General features: G+C 36.6%; 2 protein-coding genes across 2 annotated transcripts; one reads left to right on the top strand and one right to left on the bottom strand.

Annotated features, from left to right (window-relative positions):
- The first annotated feature begins 7,295 nt into the window (after positions 1 to 7,295).
- Positions 7,296 to 10,411, top strand: LOC112696416 (uncharacterized). The gene is made up of 9 exons (XM_025749175.3): positions 7,296 to 7,453; positions 7,541 to 7,970; positions 8,048 to 8,118; positions 8,202 to 9,369; positions 9,464 to 9,539; positions 9,612 to 9,675; positions 9,756 to 9,891; positions 9,962 to 10,075; positions 10,156 to 10,411. The coding sequence occupies exons 1-9, from the start codon at positions 7,344 to 7,346 to the stop codon at positions 10,219 to 10,221; spliced, it is 2,235 nt and encodes a 744-aa protein (XP_025604960.2). The 5' UTR covers positions 7,296 to 7,343; the 3' UTR covers positions 10,222 to 10,411.
- On the bottom strand, positions 10,385 to 14,217 carry LOC112696417 (L-ascorbate oxidase homolog). Its single transcript, XM_025749177.3, has 5 exons — positions 13,762 to 14,217; positions 13,548 to 13,657; positions 12,275 to 12,545; positions 10,956 to 11,770; positions 10,385 to 10,872 (listed from the first exon to the last, which is right to left on the bottom strand). The coding sequence occupies exons 4-5, from the start codon at positions 11,591 to 11,593 to the stop codon at positions 10,581 to 10,583; spliced, it is 930 nt and encodes a 309-aa protein (XP_025604962.1). The 5' UTR covers positions 11,594 to 11,770; positions 12,275 to 12,545; positions 13,548 to 13,657; positions 13,762 to 14,217; the 3' UTR covers positions 10,385 to 10,580.
- Positions 14,218 to 18,247: the final 4,030 nt, after the last annotated feature.

Raw genomic sequence — 18,247 nt, forward strand, 5'->3', positions numbered from 1 at the left:
TTAACCCATATTACTTATTTGTTATATTAGTTACTGTAATAATCATTAATCAAGCAACATATATCAGCAAGCAACTATTTAAATGAGTGGCTAACACTCACATGCAAGCTACAATTTAACATATATTCAAGATAATCACCATATGCTTTATAATCATTAGTTAAATATAACAAGAAAAAAAAACTTGTATATAAAATTTGTTTTGCTTTGAGAATTTAGAAATCTAGTCTTTTTCATTAAAAATCAGTAGAAATTATTTTTATATATGTAAGATCTATAATCCCAATCTTACAAAGTACTATAAACTAAGAAAACTAATCTCTCTAAACTTCTGAAAATAAAAACTAGTTGAGAGTAAGAAAATTTTCAAAGAACTAAGGTCGAAAAATTTCTCAAATTTTAGATCTTAGCCAAGAGCAAAATTCATCATCTAATCACCAACAAAAAGCAAGCGTTCATAATCTAGATATCACCTGAACAATCAGAAAAATAGTTTCGTAACAGAAAAACCATATTTGACAACATAGTACCATAATAGAACTAGATCAGCAAATTAGAAAAGCTCACCCGAATTTCTAGATTGAAAAACATTTTCAATCCAGCCAATTAACCGCCCAGATAATTCACTAAACTTAAGTAGAGAAAATCATCAATCTAACAAACAACAATAACACTACATTCATATGTTTATCGCATAATTCTTCTCCTTGAGCAACTGAATAACAATTTTCAAAATTATTGATTCGAAAGAAAGACAGAATCACAAACAAATCAAACATCATAATTTCAAAGATTATTAATATAAGAAGAACAAACCTTAATATCCAGAACAAATCATCTCGATCAACAACTAAGCAAATTTATGCAATCCATAAATTCAAATAAAGTTCTATAAAGGAATTAGATAATGATTCACATCAAACACCAATCAAATCTTCTAAATAATGCATAAAACCTTGTCATCAGGAATCATAAGGAACACGAAGACAAAGAAGATTAAAGCGTGCATTTACAAAAGCGAAAAAGTTTAGAATTGGCTACGAGAGAAATTATGAGCCAGAACTGAAACTGAAGCCATTGAAAAAAAAACGTTAAAGAAACCTACCAAAGGATAACCGAAGATTAGGTAGAAGAAAAAAAAATAGGAGTAGCAAAAGCGACAAAGGACGCATGATCACAACAATCAGAAGACAACAATAACACAGAGGACAACGATGACATTCCTATAGGCCTCTGATAGTGCCACAAATTGTACAAATAGGCGTGCTTCTATTTATACACTTGTGATCCTACCATAGGACACTTGCTCCATAGTACAAAGATTAAACCTAAGCTCTGATACCACTTTGTCACGACCCAAAAGGAGTCATAACCGACGCTTAAGAAAATAATCCTATAGCAAGCCTAACATACTCAAATATAAATTTAATAAGCAAGTTACAAATATTTTACAAGTTCTAAAATAAATAGTTATATACTTTTAACAAAAAAATTAAAATAACTAAGAATGGTTGGATCCTGCCTGTGACATATGGAGCATATACTTCTAGGAATTCGACAAAGAATAGGTATTCATTGCAGACCGTTACTCTTGAATAGAAAGTCTCACATAATCAAATATTTGTTCCTGAAAAATATTTTTTTAAAAAAAGGGTGAGTTTTGCAACTCAGTGACCAGACAATACATCTAATTGACATGAGACTATACAAACATTATCATCAAAGTAATTTTAATTAGAAATTAATAGCTGATAATAATAAGGGAGTTCTCATACAGAAATCAAATCAAAAGTCCACACTTGGGCGGCTCCACCTCTATGGGTAACCCTTTTCTCTGGTGTGTCCGTACGGAATAACAGATCTAACGTGTGGCCTTCACGTTAGGCTAGCAACGCCCTTGCTAGCTGAGATCTGAACCAGATGCATCTAGGTTAACATCATAACCGCCGTTAACTACGTTTTTCTAATACGAGCCTCCCAAACCAATTCAAAACATATAATATTGAATATAATCAATTCTTCAGTTTTTCAAACATAGCAGATATCAAATCAAATTAAATCAAATAATACTTTCTCATCTAATCCTTTCCAATGATATTTTCTCAATTCTAAAGCATTTTAAATATATTTCACAATTCAAAATAAGTGAGAACCAACAAAATTTCAATGCTTAAAAAATACATATTCGAGTAAAATCAAATACTTTAAAATAATGTAAGACTTCTTCAAACATACATATAGTTTCACAAAAATATATAGTCTCATGTGCATATTAAAACGAGTTTAATAAGGATAAATATTTAGTTCTAATAAATCAATTAGTAAAACCAATTTAAAATCTCTTGATAATAATCTTTGTAAGTATAACTAGGTTCAAAGCACCGTATATCAAAATAATTATAGACATAAAGTCAAACAATTATAAATGTAAAGCCTACTCATAATGTGGTCCCAAAGGACCGAAGATACCAAACTCGGAGTGCCAAATTCAAGATGATGGAGATTGAAGTAGAATAAAACAAATGAGCGCTGAATTTGGACCGGAGTAGTGACAAGATGGAGCTGGAATCTAAAACAGGCAAAACTAAAATCGAATTAAAACAAGGACAAGACAAATTAAATGGTGGAATAATAGGACAGGAAATCTAGAGCAGAATCAAGAAAAAAGGCTGGACCAGGATAATGACAGGAACAGTTCAGCTCCTGCAGCACCAACAACTCCGGCGGCAAGGACAATGGCTTGGTTCAGGTACGTCTGAACGGCGACAGGAACAACGCAGCAGCAGACGGTCCCTTCTTCTTGGTGTTTCTCTCTCTCCGGGAGCTCCTCTCTCTTCAAAGCTCCAAATATGCAATTATAAACGACGGTGAGGCTGGCTTCGATGACGGCGGCTAGGCATTTCTTGGCGGCAGAGGTGCGGCGGCCATGGCAACAGCAGCAATGGTGTTCCAACGGCGGCAGCAGCAACGGAGTTCCAACGGCGGCAGAACCTCCCTGCGACCCCTTCTCTCTCCACACGTTCTGTTTCTCTCCAAGCGATGGCGACGGATCTGGCGACGCGAAACGGAGGCACGAACGATGGCGATGGTGGCTGGGCTTGATGGCGATGACCCTTCCCGCGGCGGCCCTGCGTCTTCCCTCTGTTTGTGAACCCCATGGACAGCGACGATGAAGACCTCGACGGTGACGACGGCGACACGGGCTCTATGGGATGGTGACGCCTCTTTCTCCTCGCGCGACTCTCTCTCTCTCCTCGGTTCTGGCCTTCCCCGTGACAACACGACATCAGCAACGGTGGTAGTGACGCCCACCGATGCCACCTCCCTTCCTACTTCTTCTCTTTCCTCTCCGGTTCTCCCCCTCCTCTCTTTTCCCTTTCTGTTCTTTTGTTCTACTGTTGGGTAAGGGTAAGGGCGGCTAGGGTTTTGGTGAGTCTGTGTAAGGGGTGTGTTGTGTCAAAATTAGGGTGTGTGTGAAGGGTAATTTAGGAATTTTACAGTCAATTTCTCTTGCAAGGAGTTCACTAGGTCTAGAGCATCCTGTAGCTTGTTCTCTTTCTCCAGATTATCCTGCATCAATTGACTCATAGATGCCATATCAAAGGAGTCACGAGCATACTTAAGTTCCTGAGTTGGGCCAATACACATCAGTCGAGCTCCCATCACCTGAAAAAAGACTAAACTTGAGAACACGAAAACAAAAATAAATACCACAATCACTACGAATATAACAGAATATACCTGCAGATACTGTGAGATACCAACATCACCAATGTCATGTAAAAGCTTCACATCAGAGGAACTTTGACCATATTCATCAGCAACAATAGAAAAAGGGAAGTGTTCACTTCATAAGGAGGTCAGATCCTTATCACCCTTGTACCCATGAAGACTCCTCTGGTTGTCAATAAATCTCTTTACTTGTTCTAAATTAACTTCCTTCCCGCCGAACATATCCTCGGACACCCCAACCCCCTTTTCTTTTTTACCCTATCCCCTTTTTCTTTTATAACTCACTTTCTTAGCCGGTGATGGCTGATCTACTTCCGCACCTCTCTCGGCCACGAAATGACTACTCGACCTTTGCTTCTCAATATTTTTGGTACGGAAAAAGCTCGCAATCCACTTGAAGTCACTTTCGGAGCTTTTTCAACTGCAATACATTAAATACAAATCAAATACGAAACCAACAACAAATAATACATTCGAATCCCTATTTGGCAATTATCTATATACTCAGATAAAGCATCTCTATCAGACTCCAATTCAAGAAGGTCAACAACAGACAACAAATCACACGAAGAAACATTATTTACTAAAAATTCAACTACCATTTCGTTTTCATACTCCATCTTCTCCATCTCCAATATCTGCCTCATAGTTGTTAGAACCAAACCGGTGATCGAACCGATCAAGCTATTAGGTTGCTGGGTTATTGGTTCAACCGATGGGTCACTAGTTGAACCGTTTAACCCGATTCTTTGTAAATAAAAAATAAAAAATAGTAAAAAATTTAAAGTTAAAATTTAAAATACATATTTTTACTAACATTTTAAGAATATTCAACTATTCTAAAATAATATGAAATAGAAATAATAAGCATTTTATTAATTTTACTCTATCATAAATATTTTATTTTGTTTTTATATTAAAATAATAATTATTTTCAAATTTTAATAATTTATTAATAAATTTATATCTATTATACTATTATATACTACAAGTATTTATTAAAAAATAATATTAATAGATATTATATAATTATGAAAAGAAAAAATTAGTGAATTTATAATTATTATTAAATAAAAATATAATTAATTTAAAAATAAATGAGTTTATAACTAAAATTAAAATAAATTAAATAGAAGCAAATATATTTGATAAAAGATATCTATATATATAATAATTTGTAAACACAATTATTAGAATTGTGATAGCCTAGTGGTTGTGACATGCTCCTTTTTTATTGAGGACACGGGTTCGAATCCCACATAACTCATTTTGCAAAATTTTAATTACTAGCGGTTCGGTTGGACCGATTTATCGAGTTTGACTAATTTTCACCGGTTCACTATGGATTTGACCAATTCATACCGGTTCTCATCCTTATGCGGTGTAATTAGCAGACCGGACCGGTTCAGGATTCGGTTCACTAGTTTTTTGGTCGAACCGGCAGTCCCGTTCGGTTTTTACAACACTGATCTGTCTAGGCTTCGGAACCTAGTATAAAGAAAACCTCTCCAAAAGCATTCATCCATATACCACGGAAACACATTATCATCAACCCCAATTTTCAAAAACATCGACTTGAACCCTTTATACGAAGATTTGTACAAGCTGAAAATAGCTCAGCCAGGAACATTAGTCAAGTTCAACCAACAACCCCACTTAACACCTTTACACTGAAATAAAGCAAAAAATACCTCCAAGAAACATTAGTCAAGTTCAACCAACAACCCCACTTAACACCTTTACACTGAAATAAAGCAAAAAATACCTCCAATGATGGTACAACCCCAAGACAACCCATCAATACCTCAAACCCCCTCACAAACGCCCAGGAATAACTGCGAGGGGGCACATTTCAATTGCATCAGCACCCCACACTCAAATTCAGAGAATGAAAACTTGACACTAAGCTCAACAAATACACAACTGTACATAAAGAAAAATTCAAAACCTCACCCCGGGTGATACACACGGTCAGCAACATTGCACGGCAAAAAAATTATTTTTATATCTGAACCATCCCTAACCCAAGACGACACTGGACCTAGCTGAGAAATACTATTCTCATCATGAAAAACCAAAACCCACTTCGTCATAGACTCAGCAACCTAAGCAAAGGGATCACGGGGATCCTAAACAAAAACTTCCTCAACAATCCTATCTTTATCCTCAACAACAGCCTTTCTCCCTCGACCCTTGGCATTCTTTTTTGAAACAGTTTTCTCCTTTTCCATCACGAAAGAAAAAGAAAAAAACTCAGAAAAATGAAATACAAAGCAAAAGAACACTAAAAATTTTACCCACTAGCCCACTAAAAATTCAAACAATGAAGATCCAAGTCAAAGCAAAACTGTCCAACTCCGCACAGTGCACCATACTGACGGTTTAGAAACCGCTCCAATTCCCCAAGCGCATTAACTCAACGTGACCCTTTATTTATTTTCTCTCACCAACGAAGCAAAACTTATATTTACAAAAATTCACACTTTACAATAAAAATTCAATTTACTGCCAAACCATCAAAGTACTCCCATTTTTGAATAACCTCTAAAACGAGGTTAAGCTTAGGGGCTCTTACCAGCTCCAATTCTGAGCTATACTTCGTCAAAGCTCAACCTGTTTATGGTTTGGTATCCCAAATAGGTCAACCTTGGGGGCTATGATTCGTTACCCAAAGTATGACCCACACCAACAACTTCAGAATTGGAGCACTAAGGATAACTCCTCCGAAAATCTCTCCAATCAAACCACCACAACCCCAACAACCGGAATAATAGCAAATAGACTTCATCAAACCAAAGAACAAGATACGAATAATCACCTAAAGGTAACTCCATATATACTAGTGACCAACTTAGTCACAGGTATGCAATTCACTCCATTTCCATTTTGAATATTCTCACACTCTTACTTACTTGAGCGTTGGAATCCCTTTGCAGGTGCCCAATGCCACCGCCTTCACAAGAAGACGATGTTCCTCACTTTCATTTCTAGAAAAGCAAGTTCAAATGATAGTTAAACGCGTTATATCTCGCAATATTTATATTCACACAGGAACAAGAGAGATATTCAGATGCCGAATATATGTAACCAAACCTTGTCATATGAATTAGCAAGAGAGTTGATTCCTTCATGTATGTGATATCTTTTATATTTGGAATTTAGGTTATGTCTAAATGAAATTAGTTAATGTTAATTAGAATAAAAAATATAAATGAATTGTGTGTTTTTTTTCCTTCTAAATTTTGTTGGGTAAATATTATGTAGAGAAGAAACTAGAAGACATTAGAAGTTGTGGCCCAACTGTACTTATCACCTCTTTGATGGTTGACCTAATGAAGATTAGAAGTTGTGGCCCAAAGCAAGTTTTCAGAAGACACGTGAGACAAAAAAAAAAAAAAAAAAGAGAGGGCATGGGGGCAAACTGGCAAAGAAAGTGCAGGTGAATGTAAAGAGGTTGGGTCAGTTGAGGAATGAGGACACATTGGAGTAAAAATGTGTAAGGATGTTGTCATCGTCTCTTTATTTTCCCGCCGCGAATGGAAGGAATCAATTATTTATTTAAGGTGCAGCTGCTCCATCAACTCGTTCCTCAAACCACGATATCCAACGATATGGGATCGCTCCCGCTCCCACTCAACCAATATTCATATCCCAATGCTCGCAGGGACAACTCAGTTGTTGACGATTTTCACGGCATTACCATTCCTGATCCTTACAGATGGTACTCCGCACTCCATCTCTATGTATGTATGTGTGTATGTAGGGGATGTTGATCATTTCATTTCTTCTTCTTCTTCTTCTTCTACAGGCTTGAGAATCCTGATGCCCAAGAAGTGAAGGACTTCGTGCACAGCCAGCTTCAGCTAACGGATTCTGTACTGGAGAGCTGCGCTGCACGTCCCAACCTCCGCCACAAACTCACCAACCTCTTCGACCATCCTCGCTACACTGTACCTTTCAGGCGATCGCACAACACCTATTTCTACTTCCACAACTCTGGCCTTCAGCCACACAATGTTCTCTACATGCAGAATGGCTTCCACGCCGGGGCTCAACCGCACCTTCTGCTTGACCCCAATGCACTCAGCCCAGATGGATCCGTCTCCCTCACTGCTGTATCCGTAAGCCAACATGCTGACTTCTTGGCTTATGGCCTTAGTTCTAGCGGCACCGATTGGGTCACTATCAACATAATGCGTATCCAAGACAAGCATCTCCTCCCACATACTTTATCCTGGGTGCGTCTCCATCTCTATCCAAATTCAATAATCTACTACTTTTCATTTAGCCTCCTTCAATATATTCACTTCAACAGGTGAAATTTTCTTCTATTAGTTGGACGCATGACACCAAAGGTTTCTTCTATAGCCGCTATCCAGCTCCCAAGTAAGTCACCCATCTCCATCTTTCCAGATTTTACCTTCATTCGTGATGAATTTGTTGCCAACTCTATCTACATAACATTCTAGGGAGGGACAACTGGTAGATGCTGGCACTGAGACAAACACTAACCTTTACCATGAACTCTATTATCATTTTCTGGGTACTGATCAGTCACAAGATATTTTGTGCTGGAGAGATCCCCAGAACCCTGAATATCGGTTTAGAGCAAGTGTTAGTGATGATGGCAGGTATATTATCATGTATATTGAACAAGGTTGCGACCCAGTGAATAAACTTTACTACTGTGACATGTCCGAACTTACGAATGGGCTGCAGGGTTTTGGGAATAAACAGGAAGAAGAAGATCCTCATGCTCATGCTACTATGCTCCCATTTGTAAAGCTTGTTGACACGTTTGATGCACAGTTTCAATACGTTGCCAATGATGACACTGTATTCACATTCTTAACAAACAAAAATGCTCCCAAATATAAACTAGTCCGAGTGGATTTGAAAGAACCTATTAATTCTTGGTTCGATGTTATCCACGAGTCAGAGAGGGATGTTCTTGAATCAGCATGCGCTGTGAACGGCAACCAAGTAATCGTAAGCTACTTGAGTGATGTCAAGTACGTTGTGCAAGTAAGAGACTTGGAAACAGGTTGCTTGCAGCATCTTTTACCAATTGACATTGGCACCGTTAATGGAATCTCTGCACGCCGTCAAGACAGTATCTTTTTCTTTGGCTTCTCCAGCTTCCTGAGTCCTGGTATCGTATATCAGTGCGACCTGGGAACACAAGCTCCTGTTATCAAGATATTCCGCGAGATTGTAGTTCCTGGTTTTGATCGCTCTCAGTTTCATGCCAATCAGGTGTTTGTTGCTAGTAAAGATGGTACCAAGATTCCAATGTTCATTGTTGCAAGAAAGGACATTAGTTTGGATGGTTCACACCCCTGTTTGCTATACGGGTATGGTGGTTTTAACGTGAGTGTCACACCGTGTTTCAGTGTGAGCCGCATTGTGCTTGCAAGACACTTGGGTTGTGTTTTGTCCATAGCGAACATTCGAGGTGGTGGGGAGTATGGGGAGGAATGGCACAAAGCAGGATCCCTTGCAAAGAAGCAGAATTGTTTCGATGACTTCATCTCTGCAGCCGAATACCTTGTATCCGTAGGGTATACCCAGCCCGCAAAGTTGTGTATTGAAGGCGGAAGCAACGGCGGACTTCTTGTTGCTGCTTGCATAAATCAGGTTTGGTTCCATTCATCATTTCTCTAATTGGCTAATTGCTTAGTGTTGTGCTGAGTTTTCGTTAAATATTTTGGCATTTTGTTGGTACATGCAGAGACCTGATCTTTTTGGTTGTGCACTGGCTCATGTTGGTGTTATGGACATGCTACGATTCCACAAGTTCACCATAGGTTTGTTTCGTGTCTTGGTTTTGTACATATGTATCACAATCACATTCATTTCGGATCGTGGTTATTATTCAGGTCATGCTTGGACTTCAGAGTTTGGTTGTTCAGAAAAGGAGGAGGAGTTTCATTGGCTAATCAAGTAAGAGACCCAATTTGTAGCAATTGTTGGCTAGTGTCTAGTGCCTACTGCCTAGTATTAACTAAAGTTGTATAATATAGATACTCACCGTTGCACAATGTACGAAGACCCTGGGAAGAGTTTGGTGGTGGGTCAATCCAGTACCCATCAACGATGTTATTGACGGCTGATCATGATGATCGCGTTGTGCCACTCCACTCATTGAAGTTATTGGCGGTTAGTCTGCTTGCTAGCTTTGCATATATATTGGGGTATTATTGCACTGAATCTTGTTTATTATGTGTAGACGATGCAGTATGTTCTGAGTACTAGTATGAAGCAAAGTCCTCAAACAAACCCTATAATTGCTCGCATCGAATGTAAGGCCGGACATGGAGCTGGGCGTTCCATGCAGAAAATAGTAAGAAGATTTCCATTTCTTCTTTCCGTTTTTCCATTGTCTAAGTTTATATAATTGTTGTATTTGTTGTTGGCGTTCAGATTGAGGAGGCTGCTGACAGGTACGGATTTATGGCTAAAGTGTTAGAAGCCCACTGGATTGAATAGGACAGCAGCGAGCGAGCCTACTTAGGCTATTTCATCTTCATGTATATCCCAATACTCGGGGTTTCACATCTTGTTGTATCTTAAATATATGTATGCAGTGTTATGCTTTCTAAATAACATGTATGTCAATAATTTTAAGAGATACATCTTGTAATCTGAATCATTTAAAAAGAAATCTTTGTTATTATTATGAATGTATGTTCTCTGTTTAGCCATTTGAAACAAGAAATAGATATTTGATTCAATAAAAGTTGTGAATTCCTAGGGGTAAAATGTAGTGAGCATTGGAGAGAACATATAATGGATTGGTGGAAAAGAATGAGACCTCGAGGTGGGGTCAAGTGATATATAGGGTGGAATTAGAGGGGTCGGGTGTGTCGGCCAGAGGCCTTTCCACAGAGAAGAGCATTCTTGGGAATAGGGTATTCATCTCTGAGGGAAGTGGATGTTGTGTACACTCTCATATAGAATTGTTGGCCCAGGTATTGCCTTGCCCAGAATTCAGATCTCAAGTTCCACATTCCCACGTTGTCCAACGCCACATATATTGCTGTCCATGACTTTGGATATACCTGCGTCGTGCATCGCGAAACTGCGTCTCGAAGATTGTACTCGTTCCTGCTACCAGCTGTCCATGTTCCTCCATCCATACTATATGAACAGAAACTAAGTTAATTAATAAACCACTCTTGATTCTTAATTAAGCTTAAATTGATAAATGCTAATGTGCTTACCCAACAACAAAGAAAGAGTAGCCATCAAGATGATAGGTCTGGATGATGTCCTCGTCGTTCTGGAAGACAATCTCCACAAAAGTTCTGTAGTCAGTCTGCATGACAGACGTGTCAAGGTAGATGGCAGAGCCGCTGGGCCTGTCGGATATGCTCCCCACGCGGAAGACGCCGGGGATCTTGAAGAAGTTGGCCACCTTGAGAGGAGTGTCGGGTGCAACGTAAGACACGCTGTTAATGGCGTATCTCTGCTTCCCATTCACCTGCCCGGCTGAGCTCGACACCACGATTGTTCTCGTCAGGTTTATGAGACCGTAGTGGTACGACCCTTGCGGGTTGGGCCTTGGTCCACTTGCTGTCAGGTTCGTCCTGATGGACCGGGCCTGGTTCAACGACCAGTCAATCTGGGTGGTGGGTCCCCCAGGTGGCGGGCCCTGCACTGGCCCTGCTGAGTTGCTGTAGCGAAGAATTCCGGTGGTGGTGAGGACTGTGGTGGTGAAGCGAGTGGAAACCACGATGTAGTAGTCCCGGGGAGGTTGATCGGCGGTGACTAGGACGGAGTAGGATTGACCAACGTGGACATCGAGAGAGGAGTATGTGGTCTGAAGGGTGTGGGTTCCTTCCACTTCCACCAGGGTCATCTTGTGGTTCTGTATGCGGAAATTCAGGGAATTCTCCAGCCCCACATTTGATATTCTCAGCCTGTAACTCTTTCCTTGTTCCACGTTGAATGACGCCCCGTTCTCCCCGCGACCATTGATCAGGATTCCATCGGGGAGTGCTAGCTTTCTTCCGCTATCAAGTTGCCTTTGCAAATCCTGTAACACCAAATCAGATATATCATTAGCAAATTCAGTACATGCATGCATCATTTACAACCTCTCTAATACTACCTAACTCCACTTAAATATTCAAATATAAACATCTAAAATGTTTTAATGATTCTGCGTGCTATTTTTTCTCTTTAATGATTCATACATCTTTTTGGGCCATGTGCATGTGGCCTGGATGGGACTAGGAAAAATAAATTGGGATTGGAGCGTTTGGCCTACCCAGACCCAGCTGTCCCGACCGAATTGAAATTGTAGCACGTAACGTAAGATGTCAAACTCAAATGTTAGATGCCCATCTTAATTACTAGAAAAGCTAGACAGAACACAAAGCAAGGCTGGAGAACTTTAGTAAACTAAATAGTGCTAGCTAGCTGGGAATACTAATACAAGAAATACTTATTCTGTAAATGATTGCAAAAGGAAAGAAGCTGAGTTTTGTTTTCGGATTATAAGACCAGTAAATTAAAGTTAAATAAAAGAAGAGATTACCGTGTGGTTGGCCTTGTACCAGTCTCCAATGAGAACAGTGTAATCGCCGGCCGGATCAGGGAAAGGGACCGGGATCCTTGGCCTGCTGAGGATCCTGATGCCTCCGAAGCCGCCCGCAGCTTTGTGAAATGCAAGAGAAGGGAAGTAGTAAAAGCTTCCAATCTGATCCTTCACTTGAAGTATGTAAGTGAAGTTCTTCCCCGGTGGGATGGGACATGTTGTTCCAAACACCCCATCCTCGTATGAGTTCCTTCTCTGTTGGACCCCGTTCCTGCATCATTTTAACCAAGTTACATGCTACCATGCCATGACATGCATATATGCTTCTTTTTTTTTTAATACACATTTAACTGACAATTAATAATATTACAGATAGATATTTTATATTTGAAGTAAATATTTTTTTAACAAGTGTTGTACCTAATATTTTCCGTAATAAAATGAAAAGCTGAGAGATATCATCCTCTACAAGTAGTCAAAATCCGTGGCTCTACTAGTATACTATGATTGCGCATTGATTTACTCTTACCGTGGGATCGTAATCAGAAAAGTATGTAAAGCATCCAGCAAATGAAAGCTAAGATGATAATCCATCTAGCGGAGAACAGCCTAGATAGCATAAATAAAATGGGCCCCAATCATTGACTAGCCTCGCCTGCACCTTCTTTTTATCATATTTTAATTTCTATAAGCAATCCCATTCTATCGTTGTATACAAAGCTCAAATTAAAATTCAATTATGCACATGCAGTCAATGATTTTTTACGCTTGTTGATATGCCCCTTCAGACCTTATAATCCAACTTAAATCTAAACACTTGATAACTAATTAATAATAAACACACGAGATTGCTCATTATCATGGCCTCCCTGATGGGGTGATCCGATCCTTTATTTTGGGGGAAATTTTAAATGAGATTGAAACAATATAGTATAGAATTTTAATTTATTTATTTTATTAATGATTTTCTAATAAGAGCGGTGAGGCAGATCAGATCCATAATGATGCTGGAAAAATAGTCCGGATAGAAAATAATAATTATTTGGAGGAGCACATGGAATATGGACATTGAAATTTTTTGTTTACTAGCAGAATACAGCAAGTCATGTGACTTAACAAACATCCAAAAATGCACCAGTGTTGTGTGCTACCAATGGCAACACTCATCTGATCTTCACGGGAAGACAAGTATAATCAATTAAAATTATCATTATATTAATTAAATAAGATATATCGTAATAATGAGAGAGAGTGAGAGTGAAGATAGAGTTACCAGGAGAGGAGAAAGGGCTGGTCCAAGCTGTTGAAGACATTGATGATGAGGTTGTCGTTGGTAACTGAATGAATGTCTGGTCCTGGGAATTGGCCGTTTATGAGTATTCCCTGTAGATATCATAGATGAGATAAATAATGAAAGTGAGAGAGACAGAGATAGAGACAGAGACAGACAGATGATCTAATAAGGTAACATAATACAATAAGCGAACCTGTTGACGAACACCTAGCGGGTAAATGTCGCCGTAGGTAACATTCCAGTCGAAGAACCTGTAGGGATCTTCACCAAGACTCACGCTCACAGAAGCCAACACACACAACACCACGGCGGAAGCAACCCTCTCTTCACCGCCATTTTAATTTGCTGCTCTCTCTGTCTCTATCTCTATTATACTCACTTGTCAGTACGGAGTCACTGCTCTATTCTGTCTGTCTTTCTAATAATAATGCTTGAGAGAGAGAGAGAGAGAGAGAGAGAGAGAGAGAGAGAGAGAGAGAGAGAGAGAGAGAGAGAGAGAGAGAGAGAGAGAGAGAGAGAGAGAGAGAGAGAGAGAGAGAGAAGTATGAAATGGTGAGGGGTGGACACACACATACATGATACATATATGTGCGGTACAGATGAGGAGGAGTAGGAAGGAATGAATATAGCCGTGACTGAATGGTAAATCAAATAAGAGAGGGAAAGCTCTCAACTCAATTCGTCTTTTTCTCTCTTTCAAATGAACATAAAATGCTTACTAAGTAAATAAACTTGTATTACATGTCTAATAAAAACAGAAAAAATAAAAACTAAATATTAATAAAACAACTCCTATTTATATACATTTTAAATTTTCATATCACGGTCAGTTCTAATTTTTACAAAAAAGTCTATCATTTATATAAATAATTAATAATATATAAATTTCTAATACAGATTTATTGAAATAATTTTTATATAAAAATTATTTGATGGTATTAAATTTTTGAGGATATTAATATATCCTTTTCTATTAGTTTTTCTTTTTCAAGATTAATAGATAGGACGTAAATGAATGATTAATGCTATATAAACTCTACCTTAGACACTTAAATTTGATATTAAATAAAGTTGCTTATATTTTATTTCAGTTCCTAAACATTTTTGGTGAATTTTTCATTTTATATTCTTTAAAAAATAAAAAAGAAACATATACTGTGAAATGAGCTGCAAATGAAATTGGGAAATGGGAAATAGGTGTCGGTGGTGGGGTCCAAATATGAGCTGCTATTGAGAATTTAGAATTAGAAATAAAAGTGTGTGTGATTGCCTGCCACATGGGTTCATCTTTGTGTGTTCTCAGCTTCTCATAATTTGGAAGTGGAGAGGGGTGCTCGATCTTTGTTTTGACGCCAAAGGGAATATAATATGCATATGCCGCCATATGCATGGTCTCACTCTCACTCTCACATGTGAATGTGACGAATTTAAGTGCCCATGTCCCTCTTCAGTTCTTCATCTCCATGAAATCCATGACCATACCTTTTAGAATTTAGACTAGATTAATGCATGTGTCTTACCCTCTTAGAAGGAGTAATTTAACGGTCACAAATTATTTGTAGTTGCTGCTTTTATATATAATTAATAATTAAAAAATATTAAATAATATTTTATTAAATATATTAAATTATTTAATAATATTTAATTATTAATTTTACATAAAAATATATGTATTTAAATATCTATTATAGATAATATTCAATCATTAAATTCAAAGAAAAATATTTCCTATATATACATTCTATAGTATTTTGCATTTTTGTCGATTTATTATACATTGATCATTTTTTGTCTAATAAGAGTAAATTTTATCATGATCTCTGAGATTTACAAAATTATCCGATTTGATTCTTTAAATTCTAATTTTTCTTATAGTAATTTTCAGATACAACTTTAGACATCATAATGATCTTTGTACTCATTTTTGGTGATGAGTAGTCAATTTTCAAAATACTAATGCGACCATCTGTTGTTATGTTCGCTTTCCAACGGCTTGACAATATGATTTAATTCTAATTTATACCCAATTCGGACTCTCTCAATATATAACCTTAATTCCTAATTAGCGCTTATTATTGTGCATTTTATTTTCTTCGTTTTCGATGATTAATATTGATGTTCAGAAATTATGATATTTAATTGAGTGAATAAGATTTTTGTTTTAATGATTAATCAAGTGGAAAAATTAGTTGATGGAGATGTTAATAGCACCATAGGAATGGCCAAAAACAGTAGAAAATCATGTTATTATGCTACCTATTTAAGTGATCATATTATCACATTTTTTCTGTAAACAACTTAACATGTTCTTTTATGCGTTTATTTTTGAGAACAGTATAGAATAAGATACTGAAATAAGATAGGATAAATATTGATGGACAGAAATACAAAATTTTGTGTTTTTGTATTCTATTTGACGATAAACTAGAATAAATTATGAAAATTCAATTTATTCTTTTTTTCATTCAAAAAATTTGAGATAAAAAATATAATAATAAAAAATATAATTATAAAAAATTAACAAGAATAATAAAAAAAATAAAAATAAGTTGTATTCCTTGTTAGTGTCTCTGTATCATTCCTTTCAGAATGAATACAAAATATACTAATTCAGTGTCTTTAGACACATTATCTCTATCCATTTCTTCTCTACTAAACACAATTTTGTGTCTCTGTATCAATGTCCTGTCTCTATAAACAAACCCAGCCTTACATCTTTATATCCTATTTGCCACTTGTTTCCATGCTTATTTTTGTATGCTTGGAATTAAAATTCAGATAATCTTCTTATAAATTATTAAAAATTAATATTTTGTCTCATCTAAATGTAAACTAATTAAAGAGTGCATCTTCATAAAATTCTAATTTAATCAAATTTTAGAATCATACTGACAACAAAAAAGCAATCAACATCAATCACACTCACATCATAAATATAATGAAGAACTATCATGCATCGTAAAAAAAGAATAAAAAAATTACATTCATTAACAACGACAGAATTTCTTATTTATGATGGAGGAATAGACGAACCGATAAAATGAGACCTGATTCAGATGTCTTTCGAACGCAAAAATTTTAACTCCACCAATGGAACCTTATGACAATGCCATTAATGAAGAGAGGAGGAGGAAGAAGAAAAAAGGTAAAAGTGGAGAAGAAGAGTGAAGCGAAGATGTTTGCTCAATCGTTTTATATGTTTAATTTAAGTTGAATGGTGTCGTTTTTGATAAAAATGAGTGCCAAATCAAAACAATAATGATTTGGCTCACTCCAGCATGACAAATTATAACATGTCAATGTCGCAACGAATGATCTATCATCGAAAACATAAAGAGCGATTATTATGATATCTAAAATTATATCTAAAGAACTATTATAAAAAAATTTAAATTTTAAGAACCAAATCCAATAATTACATAAATCTCAATGACTTCGTCCGAATAATTGGACCATTAATCGCTACCATTTTAAGTTCCCACTCATGATTGGTGCATTTTTACATGGTTCAACATCAACAACACATTGACATTGGGGGAGGGATAATCAAATTTAATTCGTGTAATAAGTTAGTTCTTATCACTTTTTCAGACACTATTGAATGCACTGTGCACATGTCTAATTTGTCCGAGCCAAGTGGCACATATTGTGAGCAATAACTCTATTTGCTAATGCTAAATCTGTCTTCTTGCGAGTTCGTAAATGGCAGTGTACTTTGGAATATAACCATAGGTCCACAGGGCAAGGTTCACGTGCCAATTCAAAATGTTATTCACGGTCTCTCACCTGCTTCCCCATTCCTTTGAACGCTGGGCAGATCTGTAATCTAACATTTAAAAGATTCGGACTACCAACAACTAAGAATTTACACCCAGCCGATCGGATGGAGTTCTATAGTTTTCATATATGTCACCAACGCTGAGAAAACAATGTTGTAAGCTTATTACTCCAATAACTTACGCGTTATCTCAACTCTCATCAATATATCTTTTTTTCTTTTTTTGGTATTAATACAGAATTAATAGTTACATTCGTCTCTAAAACATCATCATTTCTTAAATTAGTTCTCAAATAATATTTTTAGTCATATTAGTCCTTAAAAGATAAAATATAAGTCAAATTGGTTCTCTATTAGTTAGATAATGACGTATTACGTTAAGTGCCACGTGGCATGATGACGTGTTAGTTTAAGTACCATGTGTCACCAGATAATTGATTGACGTGTCAGGTCAGTGACACTTACACGTCACGTGTCACTTGACATGTAAAATTTTAAAATACAAATTACAAAATAATTTTATAATGATTCAATTATTTTATTATTTTATTTAAAGAAAATTTTGCTTATTAAAGTCTAAAAGTAATAAAATTAGTACTATAAAATTTTTTTAAATTTATATTATGAAAAAAATAAAAAAATTATATAAGGATTAATTTGATTAAGTTTTAAAATTATAGAGATGAGAATGACTTATGTTTGAATTTGCAGGAACTATTTTTATTATAAATAATTTTTTTACATGTCAAGTGTGCTATGTTTCACTGACCTGACACGTCAACCAATCATCTGGTGACACGTAACATTTAACGTGACACGTCATCATCTAACTAACGGAAGGATTAATTTGATTTACGTTTTATCTTTCAAAAACTAATATGACTAAAAAAATCATTTAAGA

This window comes from Arachis hypogaea, chromosome 6 (assembly GCF_003086295.3).
Source record: "Arachis hypogaea cultivar Tifrunner chromosome 6, arahy.Tifrunner.gnm2.J5K5, whole genome shotgun sequence".
NCBI lineage: Eukaryota > Viridiplantae > Streptophyta > Magnoliopsida > Fabales > Fabaceae > Arachis > Arachis hypogaea.